General features: G+C 45.3%; 1 protein-coding gene across 1 annotated transcript in view; it reads right to left on the reverse strand.

Annotated features, from left to right (window-relative positions):
- LOC139409112 (actin-binding LIM protein 1-like) overlaps nucleotides 1-23107 on the reverse strand; it is a 118761-nt gene that overhangs the window by 18948 nt on the left and 76706 nt on the right. Inside the window, exons 5-13 of the mRNA XM_071153839.1 lie at nucleotides 19848-19974; nucleotides 19469-19562; nucleotides 6943-7030; nucleotides 6665-6729; nucleotides 3199-3276; nucleotides 2101-2259; nucleotides 1747-1791; nucleotides 1606-1641; nucleotides 1187-1313 (exon numbers count right to left, since the gene is read on the reverse strand). Of these exons, the coding sequence (XP_071009940.1) occupies nucleotides 1187-1313; nucleotides 1606-1641; nucleotides 1747-1791; nucleotides 2101-2259; nucleotides 3199-3276; nucleotides 6665-6729; nucleotides 6943-7030; nucleotides 19469-19562; nucleotides 19848-19974 (819 nt within the window). The remainder of the gene's footprint in view (nucleotides 1-1186; nucleotides 1314-1605; nucleotides 1642-1746; nucleotides 1792-2100; nucleotides 2260-3198; nucleotides 3277-6664; nucleotides 6730-6942; nucleotides 7031-19468; nucleotides 19563-19847; nucleotides 19975-23107) is intronic.

A 23107-nucleotide genomic window follows, 5' to 3' on the forward strand; every position in this document is an offset into this window, starting at 1 on the left:
ACTCCACAGAGCTGGTCTTTACAGAAGAGTGGCCAGAAAAAAATGCCATTGTTTAAATAAATAAATAAGCAAACACGTTTGGTGTTCGCCAAAAGGCATGTGGGAGACTCCCCAAACATATGGAAGAAGGTACTCTGGTCAGATGAGACTAAAATTGAGCTTTTTGGCCATCAAGGAAAATGCTATGTCTGGCACAGACCCAACACATCAACACGAGAACACCATCCCCACAGTGAAGCATTGGTCACTGGTCAGAATTGAAGGAATGATGGATGGCGCTAAATACAGGGAAATTCTTGAGGGAAACCTGTTTCAGTCTTCCAGAGATTTGAGACTGGGACGGAGGTTCACCTTCCAGCAGGACAATGACCCTAAGCATACTGCTAAAGCAACACTTGAGTGGTTTAAGGGGAAACATTTAAAAGTCTTGGAATTGCTTAGTCAAATCCTAGACCTCAATCCAATTGAGAATCGGTGGTATGACTTAAATATTTCTGTACACCAGCGGAACCCATCCGACTTGAAGGAGCTGGAGCAGTTTTGCCTTGAAGAATGGGAAAAAATCCCAGTGGCTAGATGTGCCAAGCTTACAGAGACACACCCCAAGAGACTTGCAGCTGTAATTGCTCCAAAATGTGTAGGCATGTTGTAGGCATGTTGTGTCAATCAAATGATACCAACGCCCAAAAAATGTATTTTAATTCCAGGTAGGAAAATAGGAAAAAATGCCAAGAGGGGTGATTACTTTCGCAAGCCACTGTACATTAATAATAAATCAATATTTCATTATTCAATGATTTTACATTTAAAGTATTTATAAGGAATATTCATTCAAGTTTGTAGTGTTACCAGGGTGGTCAGTGAAGATGTGAAGAGTAAAGATAAAAGAGGACAGTACAGAGCAGCTGCAGTGGGGAGTTAAGATTACGGTGGGGTTAAGAAAGAGTGACAGGCATGAATGTTACTCCTGTGAGTTGTGAACAAGTGGTATTGTGTTCTTGTCAAAATCGCAAGGGAATAGTGGAGAGAGTCAGTGCCTACTGTATTTATCAGACTATTTTCAATTCTTTCTCCCGTGCAACCTGTAAAGAATAACAATACAAATCACACATGCTCGCACACACGCACACATACATACACACAACTACACAGACAAACACACACACACACACACACGCACACTCACCTGGTCTGTGAAAATGCTGCGGTGAGCGTGACAACGGGGTGTAACTATTGCGATTGTAGACGTGTGATCCGATAGAACCCTGACTGGTGGACCTCTGGAGGATGCGTTCCCTCATGTCATAGCAGCCCTAACAGGGACAACACAGTGACCTCACCTGCCAAACTATCAATCCAAGGAGCTTCTCTTCATTATCAGCCACAGAAGCTGTCTCTCTGCAACACAATTAAGTTATTCTATTCTATTCCTCCTGAACGCTAAACAAGAGTATTATGGTGTAATGCGGTACTGAGATAGTGTTCTCTTTTTTACTTTCAAGTTTTGTTTTTGAAGCAGATATAATTACATCGTAGCCACTGTCCCACTGTCAAGTAAATATTAATATAAATCAAACCACTGACTGTCTTGACACAGGCACTCACCTCTGCAGACGGTGTAGGTGACATGTTTCTTGAGGACTGAAAAAGAAAACATTTATTAATATCAACATCCAACATTACCATACTGTAAGAACAGACACACCAACACCATGTACCACCAATGATAATAAATGGGTGCCTTACCTTGTCGTCTGGCATGGAGGAACGCTCCCTTCTCGCAGTATGGAGCTGTGGACACAGAAGGTGACTCAGCAAACTGAATGTGAAAGGATTTACACTAGACTAAACATGAAATGCACTAAAAGTGTCAGCCTTCCACCCTGCAACAACAGACATACTTTCCAGGGTAGAAAAATGGAAGAAAGACTTAAGATTGTATGATTTATGCATCACAGACGTTTTCTTTCAAACAAATACTTACCCAGCACCGATTGTAACTTCAGAATGCAGGCTCATTCATTTTTACATGATGCATCACACACACACACACGCATGCAAACACACACAGACGTTCATGCATGGTTGCATTCTAATTACCTCTCCCACACTCTCCCTCCTCTCCTCCCTCTCATCCAGGGACATGGTGTACAAAGGCTCATAGGTAATCAGATCAGGGTGCTCTATGTCATAAATGGCTTTGACTTTGGGAATGGCGGCTAGGTCCCTGTAATCAAGGATCTCATTGTCTACTTTTGCCTAGGGACACAGACAGACAGACAGACAGACAGACATACAGATCGACACATACATAGAGACAGAGCGAGAGAGGTTATACACAACTAAAAGCACACATCTACCGAGACAGGTTAACACTAGCAAGTATTAGTGGTCAGTAGGGTTGCAAAATTCCTTGAACTTTCCCCAAATTCTCAGGTTTTCCAGAAATCCCATTTGGAGGATTTACAGATTTGCTGCCTATTCCCTCTTGACTGGATCTTCCAACCAGGATTTGTGGAATACCTGGGAATTTTGGGAAAGTTACAATCAATTTGCAACGGTCTATAGAATAACTATTAGGGAGTCTGATAAGCCTAGGGCCCCTTCTGTTTTACATGAAGTAAGGATTGGCAGTAAGGGAACAGCAATATGAACAATGTAAGGGAAAACAGAAAATCTATGTACCGGTATGAAAAAGGAGTAAGACAAAGTTTACACAGGGAGTCACAATTTATTTTAAGCTTCGTTAGGGGAGAAGTGGCCTAAATTCTAAAAATAGAAGCAGCACATCCAGCCCAGTATGTGTGTGAAGGTAGATGTATGTTTGCCTGGCTCCCCAGACTCCCTGCTCCGGCCAAACGCTATGCCACGCCCATAGACGTTAGTTTATTCTCCGCAATGAGTCTGGATTTTAGTACCTCCCCGAACCTTCACCGAATGCGAAGCACAATCTGGTTGGGCCAGAGCCAGAACACATGTGGGTAAAGGGTCCAGTTTTAAAATTCATAATTTGCTTTAATACTCTGATTGGTTAGAGACCATCCAATCGCTGATTACTTTGTTTTGTACAACACCCCTCGTGCCCCTCCTCACCACAAACTACTTCAATGATAGTAGTCTCAGACTAAAGTATGCAGCAGAGCAGTGGAAAAATGTAATGTGAGTCTCCAGGCAAGATATACGGTAGATAGAACTCACATATATGGTATGACCCGGTGAGCCAGGTATGCTTGAACCAGGTCTGGAACAGATACTCTCGGACGACGACCTCGAAGGCTGCAAGAGGAGAACTGTTGGTTACATTATTGAACAGAAATGGGATATGTCAAGACAACATCTCTCTGTGCAAGTTCAAGGGCATCTCTGGGCTAGCATTTAGTTATCTTTCAGTTGGCTCATGTCATCTCATCCTTTTTCAATCGGCATTGCAGGAAATTCAAGGGACAGCCCCAACCAGGACTCAAACACGGGTCCAGTGACACCTGTTCGTATCTCTTACTGTTACACCAAGAGATCCTAACCTCTTGATGAGGTTGCTAGGTGTTGGGTTCAAGTTATACAGCATTATGTTTGCCCCCATTGCAAATGATGAGTGAAATACACTACATGACCAATAGTATGTGGACACCTGCTGGTCGAACATCGCATTCCAAAATCATGGGCATTAAGATGGAGTCGGTCCCCGCTTTGGTGCTATAACAGCCTCCACTCTTCTGAGAAGGCTTTCCACTAGATGTTGGAACATTGAGGCGGGGACTTGCTTCCATTCAGTGATAAGAGCATTAGTGAGGTAGGTCACTGAAGTTGGGCGATTAGGCCTGGCTCGCAGTCAGCGTTCCAATTCATCCCTAAGTTGTTAGATGGGGTTGAGGTCAGGGCTCTGTGCAGACCAGTCAAGTTCTTCCACATCAATCTCGACAAATAATTTATGTATGGACCTCGCTTGTGCATGGGGGCATTGTCGTGCTGAAACAGGATAGGGCCTTCCCCAAACTGATGCCACAAAGTTGGAAGCACAGAATTGTCTAGAATGTCATTGGATGCTGTAACGTTCAGATTTCCCTTCACCGGAATTAAGGGGCCTAGCTCAAACCATGAAAACAGCCCCAGACTATTCCTCCTCCATCAAACTTTACAGTTGGCACTATGCATTCGGGCAGGTGACGTTTTCCTGGCATCCGCCAAACCCAGGTTCTTCCATCAGACTGCCAGATGGTGTAGCGGGATTCATCACTCCAGAGAATGCATTTCCACTGCTCCAAAGTCCAGTGGTGACGAGCTTCACACCAGTCCAGCCGTTGCTTGGCATTGTGATCTTACTCTTGTGTGCAGCTGCTCGGCCATGGAAACCCATATCATGAAGCTCCCGAAAAACAGTTCTGACATTGCTTCCAGAGGACGTTTGGAACTCGGTAGTGAGTGTTGCAACCGAGGACAGACGATTTTTACACACTACACGCTTCAGCAATCGCCGGTCACGTTCTGTGAGCTTGTCTGGCCTACCAGTCACTGAGCTCTTCAGTAAGGCCATTCTACTGCCAATGTTTGTCTATGGAGAGGCAGGGCTATTTGCTTGATTTTGTATACCTGTCAACAACTGGTGTGGCTGAAATAGCCGAATCCACTAATTGGAAGGGGTGTCCACATATTTTTGTACATATAGTGTATGTCAACTCAATCACTGCGTCATCAACAGGAGGGGAAAAGACACCTAGTTCAACACCTAAATTTGTTTTAGAAATTCCATAAGAAGATGCTTTATTGTCACATACAATGAAATGTGTTGTTTTACAGGGTCAGCCATAGTAGTACGTCACTCCTGTAGCAAATTAGGATTAAGTATCTTGCTCAAGTGCACATTGACAGATTGTTTACCTTGTTGGCTCGGGAATTCGAACCAATGACCTTTCTGGTACTGGCCCAGCGCTCTAAATGCCCCACATTGTCACCTCATATGACAAGTAGATTAAATCTTTAAATAAAATACAAACACATAATCTCGCAATGTCGTCAATAATTTGCCTCTTGCAAAGTGAATGAGAGCATTAGTAATGTCCTTAATACTGTAAATACCACATGCCTTCTAATGGGAAATGAAGAATTCAGATGGAAACAACAGTCCTGAATTCATGTATTGATTGAATGCAGCAATTGACATGAATCATGTTTTCACAACCACATGGTTGCTATAAATGGGGTCTTTTTACCCCTTTTTCTCCCCAATTGGTAGTTACAGTCTTGTCCCATCGCTGCAACTCCCGTACGGACTTGGGAGAGGAGAAGGTTGAGAGCCATATGTCCTCCGAAACACGACCCCACTGCTTCTTGACACACTGCTCGCTTAACCCAGAAGCTAGCTGCAACAATGTGTCGGAGAAAACACCGTACGACTTTGTCAGCGTACATGCGCCCGGCCCGCCACAGGAGTCGCTAGAGCATGATGGGACAAGGACATCCTGGCCGGTGAAACCCTCCCTTAACCCAGACGATGCCTGGCCAATTGTGCGCCGCCTCATGCAGTGCATTAGACCGTTGCGCCACTCGGGAAGCCTTAAATTGGGTATTTTTAAAGAGTAGTCTGGGTGAAAGCAACCATTAATTTATTGTTTGATATTTATTTGCATGGTCCGAATTACAAGTGGACTGGGCACCCCCACAACAAATTAGATGCCCGCAAGAGGCATTGGGTATCCACAAGAGTCAATGTATAATTTGAACACTGTTCATGTCTAATCCTCAAATATGTCTGTGTCTTTAGCCCATGCTCCTTCTACTTGAGGGCGATACAGGTGTATGAGATGTAATGTGCAAATGTGTGTAGCATTTTAACACTGCAGGCTGGCTCCAGCAGGGGGCAGCACACAGCGCATCATGTCCTATGACCTATGCAACATCGTGGTGAAAGTAACACAGGATGATGCCATCGCATAGTCAATAGCGAATACAGTACCTGCCTTTCTGTTTTGTGGAGGAGTAATAGTGACGGAGGCAACAGCTGTGGAGGAAGGGAAGGGAAAGGGGGGATTCACAGGAAGTCACACACACATGGGCTCTCCAACCTGACTTAGATGGAGCCCATTCAGCTGGCCAGATCACAGTTCACCAAGGTTGGGGTCAATCCCATTTCAATTCAGTCAATTCTGGAAGTAAACTGGAATTTTAATTCCAAGTACATTTTTTCTCAATGCTTTCCAATGAGAACATGTATGTTTTTTTATCAAGTCTTTCCAATGAGAAAATGTCTGCTTACTTTCTGAATTGACTGAATTGAAATGGAATTGACCCAAAACCTGCAGGTCACACGCACACAACCACCACAGAGCAAAGGACACTCACACACTACATACACCGGTAGACATAGGATTAAAGGGGGAGAGAGGCATACCGTAGGTGTCTGTGTGATCACTGAATGATCACTCCCTATCCCTTCTCTTTGGCTCTAACCCTTTGATGTTTTCAGATCTGTGGTGTCTGGGTAGGTATAAGCAGTGTAGTGGTGTATTTTCCACCTTATTATTTCCACCTTACAAATCTGCAAACAGGTTTAGGGCCAAGGGGACGGGATATAGGGGGCAAATTAGGAGTGGCTGACAGAAGAGACACTTGCACAGTGCAAAAAAGGTCAAGGTACAAGAGGTAGTTAATGGGCAGATGTATTTCCTACCCGTTCCCTATGTCTTTCCTCTGTTCTGGTTGTGTTCTTACAGCCAGGGTGCCACACTGTTGATCCTGTGGAAGAGAACAGAGACAGATGGTAATAGAGAACAAAGACGACCAAACGTAACCTGGTTCCAGATCTGTTTGTGCTCTCTTGCCAACATTTATGATCAAACCTAAGAGTTGGCAATACAGCAGATCAGGGACCATGCTAAACCAACCCAGCTATACCGTAATAATCCGTAAAATGCTCCAGGTATAACTTCAGCCCATCTAGCTACTCACCTTGCAGGTACATCTCTTCTCCTTCTGTGAACATCTGGTTGCACCTGCTGCATCGTGCACAGCTGGGGTGGTAGTGTTTGTCCCCTGCCTGGAAACACACAGAGATATAAATGACATTTTAGTCCTTTAGCAGACACTATTATCCAGAGCTACTGACAGAAGAAATTGGAGTTAAGTGCCTTATTCAAAGGCACATCAGCAGATGTTTCACCAAGTCGACCCGTGGATTCAAACTAGTGACCTTGATGGCCCAACTCTCTTAACCGCTAGGCTACCTTCCACCCTCAGGAGAATCCAGTTGAGTTTAACACAATATGCTTTCTTACATAATGAGTAGCATGCCATGGCTCAAATCAAATCAAATGTTATTGGTCACATACACATGGTAGCAGATGTTAATGCGAGTGTAGCGAAATGCTTGTTCTTATATGTACAGTGCCTTGCGAAAGTATTCGGCCCCCTTGAACTTTGCGACCTTTTGCCACATTTCAGGCTTCAAACATAAAGATATAAAACTGTATTTTTTTGTGAAGAATCAACAACAATTGGGACACAATCATGAAGTGGAACGACATTTATTGGATATTTCAAACTTTTTTATTAACAAATCAAAAACTGAAAAATTGGGCGTGCAAAATTATTCAGCCCCTTTACTTTCAGTGCAGCAAACTCTCTCCAGAAGTTCAGTGAGGATCTCTGAATAATCCAATGTTGACCTAAATAACTAATGATGATAAATACAATCCACCTGTGTGTAATCAAGTCTCCGTATAAATGCACCTGCACTGTGATAGTCTCAGAGGTCCGTTAAAAGCGCAGAGAGCATCATGAAGAACAAGGAACACACCAGGCAGGTCCGAGATACTGTTGTGAAGAAGTTTAAAGCCGGATTTGGATACAAAAAGATTTCCCAAGCTTTAAACATCACAAGGAGCACTGTGCAAGCAATAATATTGAAATGGAAGGAGTATCAGACCACTGCAAATCTACCAAGACCTGGCCGTCCCTCTAAATTTTCAGCTCATACAATGAGAAGACTGATCAGAGATGCAGTCAAGAGGCCCATGATCACTCTGGATGAACTGCAGAGATCTACAGCTGAGGTGGGAGACTCTGTCCATAGGACAACAATCAGTCGTATATTGCACAAATCTGGCCTTTATGGAAAAGTGGCAAGAAGAAAGCCATTTCTTAAAGATATCCATAAAAAGTGTTGTTTAAAGTTTGCCACAAGCCACCTGGGAGACACACCAAACATGTGGAAGAAGGTGCTCTGGTCAGATGAAACCAAAATTGAACTTTTTGGCAACAATGCAAAACGTTATGTTTGTCGTAAAAGCAACACAGCTGAACACACCATCCCCACTGTCAAACATGGTGGTGGCAGCATCATGGTATGGGCCTGCTTTTCTTCAGCAGGGACAGGGAAGATGGTTAAAATTGATGGGAAGATGGATGGAGCCAAATACAGGACCATTCTGGAAGAAAACCTGATGGAGTCTGCAAAAGACCTGAGACTGGGACGGAGATTTGTCTTCCAACAAGACAATGATCCAAAACATAAAGCAAAATCTACAATGGAATGGTTCAAAAATAAACATATCCAGGTGTTAGAATGGCCAAGTCAAAGTCCAGACCTGAATCCAATCGAGAATCTGTGGAAAGAACTGAAAACTGCTGTTCACAAATGCTCTCCATCCAACCTCACTGAGCTCGAGCTGTTTTGCAAGGAGGAATGGGAAAAAATTTCAGTCTCTCGATGTGCAAAACTGATAGAGACATACCCCATGCGACTTACAGCTGTAATCGCAGCAAAAGGTGGCGCTACAAAGTATTAACTTAAGGGGGCTGAATAATTTTGCACGCCCAATTTTTCAGTTTTTGATTTGTTAAAAAAGTTTGAAATATCCAATAAATGTCGTTCCACTTCATGATTGTGTCCCACTTGTTGTTGATTCTTCACAAAAAAAATACAGTTTTATATCTTTATGTTTGAAGCCTGAAATGTGGCAAAAGGTCGCAAAGTTCAAGGGGGCCGAATACTTTCGCAAGGCACTGTATGAGCGATGGCCGAGTTGGCCAAGTTGCAATAGATGGTATAAAATACAATACATGTGAGATGAGTAATGTAAGATATGTAAACATTATTAAAGTGCCATTATTTAAAGTGACTAATGATCTATTTATTAAAGTGGCCAATGATTTGAGTCTGTAAGTAGGCAGCAGCCTCCCTTTGTTAGTGGTGGCTGTTTAACAGTGATGGCCTTGAGATAGAAGCTGTTTTTCAGTTTCTCGGTCACAGCTTTGATGCACCTGTACTGACCTCGCCTTCTGGATGGTAGCGGTGTGAACAGGCAGCGGCTCAGGTGGTTTTATTAGATTTTTAAAATGTATTTCACCTTTATTTAACCAGGTAGGCCAGTTGAGAACAAGTTCTCATTTACAACCGCGACCTGGCCAAGATAAAGCAAAGCAGTGCGACACAAACAACAACACAGAGTTAGCCATAAAAAAACGTACAGTCAAAAACATAACAGAAAAATCGAAGTACAGTGTGTGTAAATGTAGAAGATTAGGGAGGTAAGGCAATAAATAGGCCATAGACGTGAAATAATTGCAAATTAGCATTAACACTGAAGTGCTAGATGTGCAGATGATGATGTGCAAGTAGAGATACTGGGGTTCAAAAGAGCGTAGAGGATAAAAAACAATATAGGGAAGAGGTAGTTGGGTGTGTTATTTACAGATTGGCTGTGTAAAGGCGCAGTGATCAGTAAACTGCTCTGACAGCTGATGCTTAAAGTTAGAGAGAGAAATATAAGACTCCAGCTTCAGTGATTTTTGCAATTCGTTCCAGTCATTGGCATCAGAGAACTGGAAGGAAAGGCGGCCAAAGGAAGTGTTGGCTTTGGGGATGACCAGTGAAATATACTTGCTGGAGCGCGTGCTACAAATGCGTGTTGCTATGGTGACCAGTGCGCTGAGATAAGGTGGGGCTTTATCTAGCAAAGACTTATAGATGACCTGGAGCCAGTGGGTTTGTCAACAAATATGTAGTGAGGGCCAGCCAACGAGAGCATAGAGGTCGCAGTGGTGGGTAGTATATGGGGCTTTGGTGACAAAACGGATGGCACTGTGATAGACCACATCCAGTTAGTATGAGTAGGGTGTTGAAGGCTATTTTGTAAATAACATCGCCGAAGTCAAGGATCGGTAGGATAGTCAGTTTTACGAGGGTATTTTAGGCAGCATAAGTGAAGGAGGCTTTGTTTTGCGAAATATGAAGCCGATTCTAGATTTAATTTGTATTGGAGATGCTTGATATGAGTCTGGAAGGAGAGGTCACAGTCTAACCAGTCACCTAGGTATTTGTAGTTGTCCACATATTCTAAGTCAGAACCGTCCAGAGTAGTGATGCTAGTTGGGTGGGTGGGTGAGGGCAGCAATCGATTGAAGAGCATGCATTTAGTTTCACTTGCATTTAAAAGCAGTTGGATGCCACAGAAGGAGTGTTGTATGACATTGAAGCTCGTTTGGAGGTTTGTTAATACAGTGTCCAAAGAAGGACCAGATGTATACAGAATGGTGTCGTCTGCGTAGAGGTGGATCAGAAAATCAGCAGCAGCAAGAGTGTCATCATTGATATATACAGAGAAAAGAGTCGGCCTGAGAATTTAACCCTGTGGCACCCCCATAGAGACTGCCAGAGGTCCGGACAAAATGCCCTCCGATTTGACACACTGAACTCTATCTGAGAAGTAGTTGGTGAACCAGGCGAGGCAGTCATTTGAGAAACCAAGGCTATTGAGTCTGCCGATAAGAATGCGGTGATTGACAGAGTGTGGGCTTGGGCAAGTTGCTGCAGGAGGTGCTGAGCTGTTGGCCAGGGTAGGGGTAGCCAGGAGAAAAGCATGGCCAGGCATAGAAAAATGCTTGTTGAAATGATCTATTATCGTAGATTTATTGGTGGTGACAGTGTTTCCTAGCCTCAGTGCAGTGGGCAGCTGGGAGGAGGTGCTCCTATTCTCTATGGACTTTACAGTGTCCCAAAACGTTTTGTAATTAGTGCTACTGGATGCAAATTTCTGTTTGAAAAAGCTAGCCTTGGCTCTCCTAACTGACTGAGTCTATTGGTTCCTGACTTCACTGAAAAGTTGCATATCGCGGGGCTATTCGGTGCTAATGCAGTACGCCACAGGATGCTTTGTGTTGGTCAAGGGCAGTCAAGTCTGGGGTGAACCAAGGGCTATATCTGTTCTCAGTTCTAAAAAAAATTGAATGGGGAATGCTTATTTAAGATGGCGAGGAAAGCACTTTTAAAGAGCAACCAGGCATCCTCTACTGATGGGATGAGGTCAATATCCTTCCATGATACCCGGGCCAGGTTTATTAGAACGGCCTGCTTGCTGAAGTGTTTTAGGGAGTGTTTGACAGTGATGATGGGTGGTCGTTTGACCACGGAAGCACGCAGGAAATGAGGCAATGATCGCTGAGATCCTGGTTGAAGACAGCAGAGGTGTATTTAGAGGGCAAGTTGATTAGGATGATATCTAAGAAGGTGCCCATGGTTACAGATTTAGCGTTTACCTGGTGGGTTCCTTAATAATTTGTGTGAGATTGAGGGCATCTATCTTAGATTGTAGGACGGCCAGGGTGTTAAGCATATCCCAGTTTAGGTCACCTAACAGTACGATCTCTGAAGATAGATGGGGGGCAAACAATTCACATATGGTGTCCAGGGCACAGACGGGGGCTGAAGGGGGTTTATAACAAGCGGCAACGGTGAGAGACTTGTTTCTGGAAAGGTGGATTTCTGAAAGTAGAAGCTCGAATTGTTTGGGCACAGACCTGGATAGTATGACAGAACTCTGCAGGCTATCTCTGCAGTAGATTGCAACTCTGCCCCCTTTGGCAGTTCTATCTTGTCGGAAGATGTTATAGTTAGGGATGGAAATTTCAGGATTTTTGGTGGACTTCCTATGTCATGATTCTGACATGGCTAGGACATCAGGGTTGGCGGAGAGTGCTAAAGCAGTGAATAAAACAAACTTAGAGAGGAGGCTTCTAATGTTAACATGCAAGAAACCAAGGCTTTTACTTTTACAGAAGTCAACAAATGAGAGATCCTGGGGAATGGGAATGGTGCAGGGGGCTGCAGGGCCTGAGTTAACCTCTACATCACCAGAGGAACAGAGGAGGAGTAGGATAAGGGTACCTCTAAAGGCTATAAGAACTGGTTGTCTAGTGCATTCGGAACAGAGAGTAAAAGGAGCAGATTTCTGGGCGCGGAAGAATAGATTCAAGGCATAATGTATGTAGGCACAAGGTATGGTAAGATGTGAGTACAGTGGAGGTAAACCTAGGCATCGAGTGACGATGTGAGAGTTTTTGTCTCCTGAGGCACCAGTTAGGCCAGGTGAGGTCATCGCATGTGTGGAGGGTGGAACAAAAGGGCATATTTGGCAGGGCTAGGGGCTCACAGTGAAACAAGACAATAAACACTAACCAAAACAGCAATAGACAAGGCATGTGTTGCCGAGTTATCATACGGTTCAATGAGTAGCACTAGATGAGTCAGGGAGCCAATTCCGTAGTCGCTGCTAAGCTAGGCGAGCTGGAGACAGCTAGCGGGCTGGGGATAGCAGATGGGCATCCAGCGACGTCGCAACGGAAGAGCCTGTTGAAACCACCTTGGAAGGTTACGTCGGCAAACCACTTTGGCTAGTTGGGAGATGGGCCTAGCTCCAGGCTAGCTCCAGGCTAACTGGTGCTTGCTTCAGGACAGAGACGTTAGCCAGGAGTAGCCACTTGGAGAGCAGCTAGCTAGCTGCGATGATCCGGTGTAAATGTTCAGAGATTGCAGTAGGAATCCGGAGATGTGGTAGAGAAAAAGCAGTCCGATATGCTCTGGGTTGATATTGCGTTATTCAGACTGGCAGGAATTGACTGGCTGGTAGCTAGTTAGCTGGCTAGCTTCAGAAGGGGGTTCCGGTTCTATAGTATAAAAATTGCAGATCCGTACCACATCGGGAGAGGCGGGTTGTAGGAGAGTATATTCAGTCCGTAGATGTAAAGTGAGATTAAAATATATACGAAATATATACGAAGAAAACTATTTCTACACTGGGCAGGACGAGACAAAAACACACGTCCGACTGCTACGCCATCTTGGTTGTTGTCCTTGATTATCTTTTTGGCCTTTCTGTGACATCCTGCTCCCGGTGGTGCATTGTGCAGACCTCACCACCCTCTGGAGAGCCTTGTGGTTGATGGTGGTGCAATTGCCGTACCAGCCGGTGATACAAACCAACAGGATGCTCTCAATTGTGCATCTGTAAACGTTTGTGAGGGTTTTAGGTGACAAGCCACATTTCTTCAGCTTCCTGAGGTTGAAGAGGTACTGTTGCGCCTTCTTCACCACACTGTCTGTGTGGGTGGACCATTTAAGTTTGTCCGTGATGTGTACACCAAGGAACTTAAAACGTTCCACCTTCTCCACTACTGTCCCGTCGATGTGGATAGGGGAGGTGCTGCCTTTGCTGTTTCCTGAAGTCTACTATCATCTCCTTTATTTTGTTGACGTTGAGTGAGAGGTTGTTTTCCTGACACCACACTCTGAGTGCCTTCACTTCCTCCCTCGTTGTTGGTAATCAAGCCCACTACTGTTGTGTTTTCTGCAAACTTGATGATTGAGTTGGAGGCGTGCATGACCACGCAGTCATGGGTGAACAGGGAGTACAGGAGGGGGCTGAGCATGCACCCTTGTGGGGCCCCAGTGTTGAGGATCAGCAAAGTGGACATGCTGTTTCCTACCTTCACCACCTGGGAGGCGGCCCGTCAGAAAGTCCAGGACCCAGTTGCACAGGGCGGGGTTGAGACCCAGTGCCTTAAAACGTCTTATGGCTGCAGGGGCAGTATTGAGTAGCTTGGATGAAAGGTGCCCAGAGGTGCTCAGAGTAAACGGCCTGCTCCTCAGTCTCAGTTGATTATATATGCATATTATTATTAATATTGGGCCCTATTGAAATTCACAGTCGGGATATGAATGAAGTAGCACTTCCTAGGGCTTCCACTAGATGTCAACCATCTTTAGAAACTTGAATGAGGCTTCTACTGAGTTGCGGGACTGAATAAGAGCTGAATGAGTCAGGTTACTGGCAGAGAGCCATTTCCTGGTCATGCGCATTCCACATGATATCGACTTGCGTTCCGTTGCTCCTCTAGACACAAAGGAATTCTCCAGTTGGAACTTTATTGAAGATTTATGATAAAACATCCTAAGGATTGATTCTATACTTAGTTTGAAATGTTTCTTTGACCTGTAATATAACTTTTTGATGTTTTTGTCCGAAGTAATACACGAGTGTTTGGATATGTGTACCTAACGCTAACAAAAGTAGCTACTTGGACATAAATAACGGACATTATCGAACAAATCATTTATTGTGGAACTGCGATTCCTGGGAGTGCATTCTGATGAAGATCATCAATGGTAAGGGAATATTTATAATGTGATTTCTGGTTTCTGTTGACTACAACATGGTGGCTAATTTGATTATTTTTCTGAGTGCCGTCTCAGATTATTGCTTGGTTTGCTTTTTCCGTAAAGGTTTTTTTAATTCAGCGGTTGCATTAAGGAGAGGTATATCTATAATTCCATGTGTATAACTTGTATTATCATCTACATTTATGATTAGTATTTCTGTTGAATCGATGTGGCTATGCAAAATCACTGGATGTTTTTGGAACTAGTGAATGTAACGCGGCAATGTAAACTCTATCAAACAAACAATGAACTTTATCAAACAAAACATACATGTATTGTGTAACATTAAGTCCTATGAGTGTCATCTGATAAAGATCATCAAAGGTTAGTGATTCATTTTATATCTATTTGTGCTTTTTGTGACTCCTCTCTTTGGCTGGAAAAATGGCTGTGTTTTTCTGTGACTTGGCGGTGAACTAACATAATCGTTTGTGGTGCTTTCACTGTAAACTCTATTTGAAATCGGACACTGGTGGGATTAACAACAAGATTACCTTTAAAACGGTATAAGATACATGAACAGCACTCTTACATAGGTATTCTCTTGTCCAGATGGGATAGGGCAGTGTGCAGTGTGATGGCGATTGCATCGTCTGTGGACGTTTTGGGGCGGTATGCAAACGGAAGTGGGTCTAGGGTGGCAGGTGAAGTGGAGGTGATATGATCCTTGACTAGTCTCTCAAAGCACTTCATGATGACAGATAGTCATTTAGTTCAGTTATCTTTGCTTTCTTTGGTACAGGCACAATGGTGGCCATCTTGAAGCATGTGGGAACAGCAGACTGGGATAGGGAGTGATTGAATATGTCTGTAAGCACACCAGCCAGCTGGTCTGCGCATGCTCTGAGGACTCCTCTAGGGATGCTGTCTGGGCCAGCAGCCCTGCGAGGGTTACCACGTTTAGATGTCTTACACATGTTGACCACGGAGAAGGAGTCCTTGGTAGCGGGTCGTGTCGGTAGCACTGTATTATCCTCAAAGCAGGCAAAGAAGGTGTTTAGTTTGTCTGGAAGCAAGATGTCGGTGTCCATGATGTGGCTCGTTTTCTCTTTGTATTCCGTAATTGCCTGTAGACCCTGTCACACATGTCTCGTGTCTGAGCCGTTGAATTGCGGTTCCACTTAGTCCTTATACCAACATTTCGCTTGTTTGATAGCCTTGCAGAGGGAATAACTACACGGTTTAAATTCAGAGATATTTCCCGACATCTTTCTATGGTTTAATGCGGTGCTCGCTCTTTCAGTTATGCACGAATGCCTCCATCTATCCACGGTTTCTGGTTAGGGTAGGTTTTATTAGTCACATTGGGTACAACATCTCCAATGCACTTCCTTATAAACTCATTCACTGGGTCAGCGCATAAATCCATGTTATTCTCTGAGGCTTCCTGGAACATTTCCCAGTCCGCGTGATCAAAATAATCTTGAAGCGTGGATTCCGATTGGTCAGACCAGTGTTGAATAGTTCTCGTCACAGGTGCATCCTGTTTGAGTTTCTGCCTATAGGACGGTAGGCGCAAAATGGAGTTGTGGTTGGATTTGCAGAAAGGAGGGCAGGGGAGTGCTTTGCATGCATCTCGGAAGTTAGAGTAGCAGTGGTCCAGTGTATTGCCCGCGCGAGTGCTACAGTCAATGTGCTCATAGAATTTAGGGAGCCTGGTTCTCAAATTAGCTTTGTTTAAAATCCCCAGCTGCAATAAAGGCAGCCTCAGGATATATGTTTTCCAGTTTACATAGAGTCTAGTGAAGTTCCTTGAGGGCCATCGAGGTATCTCCTTAGGGGTGGATCTACACGGTTGTGACTATAATTGAAATAATTATCTTTGGAGATAATGTGGTCGGCATTTGATTGTAAGGAATTCCAGTTCAGGTGAACAAAAGGACTTGAGTTCCTGCATGTTGTTATGATTACACCATGAATCGTTAATCATGAAGCATACACCCCCACCCCTTCTTCTAACCAGAGAGATGTTTGTTTCTGTCGGTGCGATGCAGGAAGAAACCCGGTGGCTGTACCGACTCCAACAACATATCCAGAGAGAGCCATGTTTCCATGAAACAGAGAATGTTACAATCTCTGATGTCTCTCTGGAAGGCAACCCTTGCCCTAATTTCATCAACCTTGTTGTCTAGAGACTGGACATTGGTGAGTAATATGCTCTGAAGCGATGGGTGGTGTGCACGCCTTCAAAGTCTGACCAGGAGGTCGCTCCGTCTACCTCTCCTGCGGCAACGTTGTTTTGGCTCGGGCTCTGGGAGTAGATCCAATGTCCTGGGTGGTGGTCCGAACGAAGGAAAGTCGTATTCCTGGTCGTAATGTTGGTAAGTTGATGTCACTCTTATATCTGTATGTAATAACACTTAAGATTTTCTGGGCTAACAATGTTAGAAATAATACATAAAAAACAAAATACTGCATAGTTTCCTAAGGACTCGAAGTGAGGCGACCATCTCTGTCGGCGCCATATTACACATAGGCTAGAACCCTGTTTCAGAGCACTCAGTATGTGGTTGGTGTGGTGTGTGTGTGTGTGTGTGTAGCTCTCTCGTGTCTCTCATTCCCATGTCGTCCCTTCACACCGACACTGCTCCACTGATGGCCGTCTTTACTTGTTCATCACATCAACAACAACAGCCCAACAGAGAGAAGGAACATAGTCATGTTATGCCATCATTTGATGTGCACTAAGTAATCAACCCACATGCAGTTTTCTTAAGAACTGGAACATGCTGACTCACTAGTCCATCCAGGGTATGGTTTAGTGTAATGTCCAGTGTATGTGCATTTCTTCACAGGAGCAGTTAATTAAGAGGCATTTACATGACTTTAATCTTGTCCACCAGACAGCTCTCTCTCTGTCGAACCGTCTAGTTTCACAGCGTCTCAGAATGGAACTTGAATGGTAGACTATGGGAGGAGTGGCAAAAACAGCCACCGGTTTGAATTGGCTGATCTCTCAGTCCATCACCATCTAGCACAAACCATACCATCTAGCGCCACCCTCCCCAGCACAATTAATCTTAGAAATAGTTTTCACGTATACACTTTTTTCATTTGTGCTTCCCCAAAATAATATGGTTAAAGTGATAGAACATTTATTTTGATTGACGATTTAATACAACTGTCACAGGCTAGCTCATCCTCGGTTTCCACTAGCTTCCATTGCCACAAAGTCTGATTCAAAGTCAAAATTGGCTACAAAAATGTGCTTTTTGGTCTTAATTTAAGGTTACGGTTAGGCATAAGGTTAGCAGTGTGGTTAAGGTTAGGGTTAAGGTTAAGGTTAGGTTTAAAACAGATTTTAAGAAGATACACTTTAAAAATAGGCAGGTTTTAATATGCAGTCGTGTGATTCGGTCAGAATTTGAATTGAGTAGCATGTCACTCATTAAATCCACACCCCCTAAGTTCCAATCATTCCCACACTGTTGAAAGGCTCTATGCGCCAACAATTTGAGCCTGGAGACGAGGTTAAAATGATATACATATACAGTCAACTGATTAAATCTACCTTTGATTTACTCATTCATCCAGGCATATCACAAAGGGTTCACTGTCAGTCAACATGCCTTCAAATATAGGAGCTATCCTCCCTTTGTGCTAAAGTAAAGTTAACAGTATCCTCCCCTGATATTGCATAGGGGGCTACAGTACTTTGAAACTGTATAATGAGGTGCTTAGCATACACAGCAACATGTCACACAAAAGCTATTAGGAACAGGACACTGAACAGAAGAACGGAGAAGCAAACAGCCCCTGACCAACCACCCTTCCCACTCACCAGTAAGCTAATAGACAAGTGCCAATTCACAGATATGGGGCTATGGCCTTGAAAATGTGGATTTTCATAGTTCATTTTCAGGCCTGGCAATACCTGTAAGGGTTGGCTGGATCACACGCACATCTGAATAAGCTACAGTATAAAAAATGGCATTAGATACAATGCCGGTGACTCTTTAACCATCCCTGTTGGTCCAGGACCACCCTCCAGTCCAGACACACACACAAACTGCGCTAAACAAAACCATAGTGTCGATATGTGTCTACACAAAAACGATTCATCTTTAGCAGAACTGTGAAATGCTCTTAGGTAATCCATTGATACATCTTCTGAATACAGGACTGTGCCAAATAGTCACTAACACGAATGAGTTATACTAAAGGTGAATTATTTTTGTGAACACACACTCACAGACATTGGCCACAGGCAATGGCCAAATCCATTGGGAATGAAACAGAGTAGCGATGGCTCCATTACTGTCAGTGCATCCAGAGTAGAACAAAGCAGCAAATCTGTCTGCCTCATTGTGTGACACAACTCATTCTGTTTGCCCCTCTCCTATCTGCTTCTGTCATCCCACCCTGCATTTCTCTGATGTTCTCTCTCCCCAGCTATATGTTCTTTCTCTCTCCCTGCCATAGTAGTGGCCAGCCTGTCTGCAGACAGAGATGCAATCGGACTATGAGTTATGGCAGGGGTTCCCACATTTTTCACTCAGGCCCCCCTTCCAGCATTGGGAAACATCCCGCGCCCCCCATCTATGCGCACCGGCCACGCCTATTTCTATAGGCACAAGCACTGTTCATGACACAAACTGTTCACACCCCTCTTGTTGGGGGAGTGAACATTTTGCAATTTTAAAGCATATTTCCTGGAATTCTACACATTTTATCATGGGGTGCAGAGAAAATTTTGAAGTTTTAAAGCTAATTTGTGACTCAAATATTACAACAAAATCTATGGGATAAAAAAAACTAACTCAAAAACATTAGCTGACATGGGCTAGTTGATCTGGACATTTCTGACAAGCTATAAATAGCTCTCTAAGGTATGCAATGACTGACATGACAAGATGTCATGTCACCTTGTGCATTCTACTATTACAACTTTCAAGAGTAAGTTGAACGCCGGACAGAGTTCGGCTCTCCCTATGTGTTAAACCAATCAGCCAATTGGTGAAAGTTAGGTGAATGGCTTACCTCCAGCACTTTGCCTGTGATAAACTGCTGGCAGGCTTCGCATTGGACCCCAAAATGGACCTGGTAGTCCTTCTCACAATAGGGTGTGCCATCCCTGTGCAGAGAGAGAGTATAACACAGACTTGTATCTTTCACTGTGTCTGCAAGTATACTGTGTGTTTCACTATGTGTGTAATAGAACAGAATAGAATCGAACAATGTCTTTCACTGTGTCTGCAAGTTTACTGTGTGTATGTTGTGTGCATTAGAATAGATTCGATTAAAATTAAATAGAGTAGAATAGAATAGTGTGTTTTCCTTTGTCTGCAAGTATAATATGTGTGTATTTCACTATGTGTGTAAGCATGTCATGTGTATAATAGTTGTTTTTTAGACTTACTTGCTGATGTACTCCCCAGTGAGGACTTTTTGACATGCCTTACACTTGAAGCAGCCCAGGTGCCACTGTCTCTCCAGAGCTAATAGAGCCTGACCATTCTTAATGTCTCTACCACAGCCCGAACAGCCTGTAAAAAAAACACACACAGACACACACACACACACACACACACACACACACACACACACAGTAATGGGGTGCGTGCTGGTGGCAGGGAAGTCCGACGCAAGAGAACGAAATTGGTATAAACTGAGACATTTAATAAATGCTTACAAACTCCGAAAACCAACATACAAAATAAAGAAAGTGGGTAAAAACCCATCACACACCATAACATACTTGGCACCAATACATACAACAAACAATTCCCGACGAGGACATGGGCGAAAACAGAGGGAAAATATACAACATGTAATTTAGAGAATTGAAACCGGGTGAGTGTGAAAACAAAACAAATGGAACATGAAAATGGATCGGCGATGGCTAGAAGACCGGTGACGTAGACCGCCGAACACCGCCCGAACAAGGAGAGGAACCGACTTCGGCAGAAGTCGTGACAGTAACCCCCCCTTGACCAGCGGGTCCAGCAGTGCGCCGACACTGGGACGCCCCGGAGGGCGAGGCTCAAGGCGATCCGGACGGAGACGGTGGAAATCCCTTCAGCATAGAAGGGTCCAACACGTCCTCCTCCGGACCGTACCCCTCCCAGTCCATGAGGTACTGAAGGCCCCTCGCCAGACGTCTCGAATTCAGGATGGATCGAACGGAGTACGCCGGGGCCCCCTCGATGTCCAGAGGGGGTGGAGGAACCTCCCGCACCTCAGCTTCCTGGAGTGGACCAGCCACCACCGGCCTGAGGAGAGACACATGGAACGAGGGTTTAATGCGGTAATCGGGGGGAAGCTGTAACCTATAACATACCTCGTTCACTCTCCTCAGGACTTTAAATGGCCCCACAAACCGCGGACCCAGCTTCCGACAGGGCATGCAGAGGGACAGGTTCCGGGTCGAGAGCCAAACCCGGTGCGAACACAGGGGCCTCACTGCGGTGATGGTCTGCGCCAACTTTCTGGCGCAGCACGGCACGCTGAAGATGGACATGGGTGGCATCCCATGTCTCCTCCTCGCGCCGGAACCAGTCATCCACCGCAGGAGCTTCGGTCTGGCCAAGGAGTCAGAACCGGCTGATACTCAAACATACACTGGAAGGGAGAGAGGTTAGTGGAGGAGTGGCGGAGTGAGTTCTGGGCCATCTCTGCTCACTTCCACGGCCGGTTCTGGCAATAAGACCTCAGAAATCTACCCACATCCTGGTTAACTCTCTCCACCTGCCTGTTACTCTCGGGTGAAAACCAGAGGTAAGGCTGACCGAGACCCCCAAAAGTTCCATGAACACCCTCCAGACCCTCGAAGTGAACTGGGGACCCCAATCAGACACTATATCCTCAGGTACCCTATAGTGCCGGAAGACGTGAGTAAACAGGGCCTCCGCAGTCTGTAGGGCCGTAGGGAGACCGGGCAAAGGGAGGAGATGAGGATCGTGGTTTTTCCCTGTGAAGGTGGAAGATCGGTTATTAAATCCACCGACAGGTGCGACCATGGCCGTTGTGGAACGGGCAGGTGTTGTAACTTACCTTTGGGCAGGTGCCTAGGAGCCTTACACTGGGCGCACACCAAGCAGGAGGGAACATAAACCCTCACATCCTTAGCCTAAGTGGGCCACCAGTACTTCCCACCAAGACAGCTCTGATCCCAGGACGACATGTGAGCCCTAAAGATCAGCCGGTTGCGGACAGCAGACGGAACGGACAGACGCCCAGCTGGACACCGAGGGGTAGGGGGCTCTGCACGTAATGCCCGCTCAATCTCCGCATCCAGCTCCCACACTACCGGTTCCACCAAGCAAGAGGTGGGGAGTATGGGAGTGGGATCCATGGAACGCTTCTCTGTGTCATACTGCCGGGACAGTGCGTCTGACTTAACGTTTTGGGAACCTGGTCTGTACGAAAGGGTGAAAACAAAACGGGTGAAAAACATGGCCCACCTTGCCTGGTGAGGGTTCAGTCTCCTCGTTGCCCGGATGTACTCCAGATTGCTGTGGTCAGTCCAAATGAGAAAAGGGTGTTTAGCCCCCTCAAGCCAATGTCTCCACGCCTTCAAGGCCTTGACAGCCAACAGCTCCCAGTCCCCCACGTCATAGTTTTGCTCCGCCGGGCTGAGCTTCTTCGAGAAGAAGGCACAGGGGCGAAGTTTCGGTGGCGTATTTGAGCGTTGAGAGAGCACCGCTCCTATCCCAGCCTCGGACGCGTCCACCTCCAATGTGAACGCCAAAGAGGGATCCGGATGGGCCAGCACGGGTGCCGAGGTAAACAGAGCACTTAGTTGCCCAAAAGCCCTGTCCGCCTCAACTGACCACTGCAGACGTACAGGACCCCCCTTCAGCAGTGAGGTAATGGGAGCAGTCACCTGACCAAAACCCTGGATAAATCTCCAGTAGTAATTGGCAAATCCCCAAAAATCACTGCACCTCCTTTACCGTGGAGGGAGTCGGCCAATTACGCACGGCTGAAATGCGGTCACTCTCCGTCTCCACCCCTGATGTGGAAATGCAATACCCTAGGAAGGAGATGGCTTGATGAAAGAACAGGCATTTCTCAGCCTTGACGTACTGGTCATGCTCCAACAGGCGATCAAGCACTCTGCACACCAAGGACACATGCTCGGCGCGTGTAGCGGAGAATATCAAAATGTCATCAATATACACCACTACACCCTGCCGGTGCAGGTCCCTGAAAATCTTGTCTACAAATGCTTGGAAGACTGAGGGCGCATTCATCAACCCGTACGGCATGACGAGGTACTCATAGTGCCCAGAGGTGGTACTGAAAGCCATCTTCCACTCATCTCCCTCTCAGATACGTACCAGGTTGTAAGTGCTCCTGAGATCTAGTTTGGTGAAGAAGCACGCCCCGTGCATTGGTGGAGGGTAACTATACCTCACTGTGATCTGATTCAGACCCCGATAGTCAATGCACGGGTGCAGATCCCCATCCTTCTTCTTCACAAAAAAGGAACTTGAGGAGGCGGGTGAAGTGGAGGACCGAATGTACCCCTGACGCAGGGATTCTAAAACATATGTTTCCATAGCCTCTGTCTCCGCCTGTGAGAGGGGATACACGTGACTCCTGGGAAGTGCGGCATCTACCAGGCGGTCTTTCGCACAATCGCCCCATCGATTGAGAGAGCCAAATCGGCATATT

This window comes from Oncorhynchus clarkii, chromosome 1 (genome assembly GCF_045791955.1).
Source record: "Oncorhynchus clarkii lewisi isolate Uvic-CL-2024 chromosome 1, UVic_Ocla_1.0, whole genome shotgun sequence".
NCBI classification, from domain to species: Eukaryota; Metazoa; Chordata; class Actinopteri; order Salmoniformes; family Salmonidae; genus Oncorhynchus; species Oncorhynchus clarkii.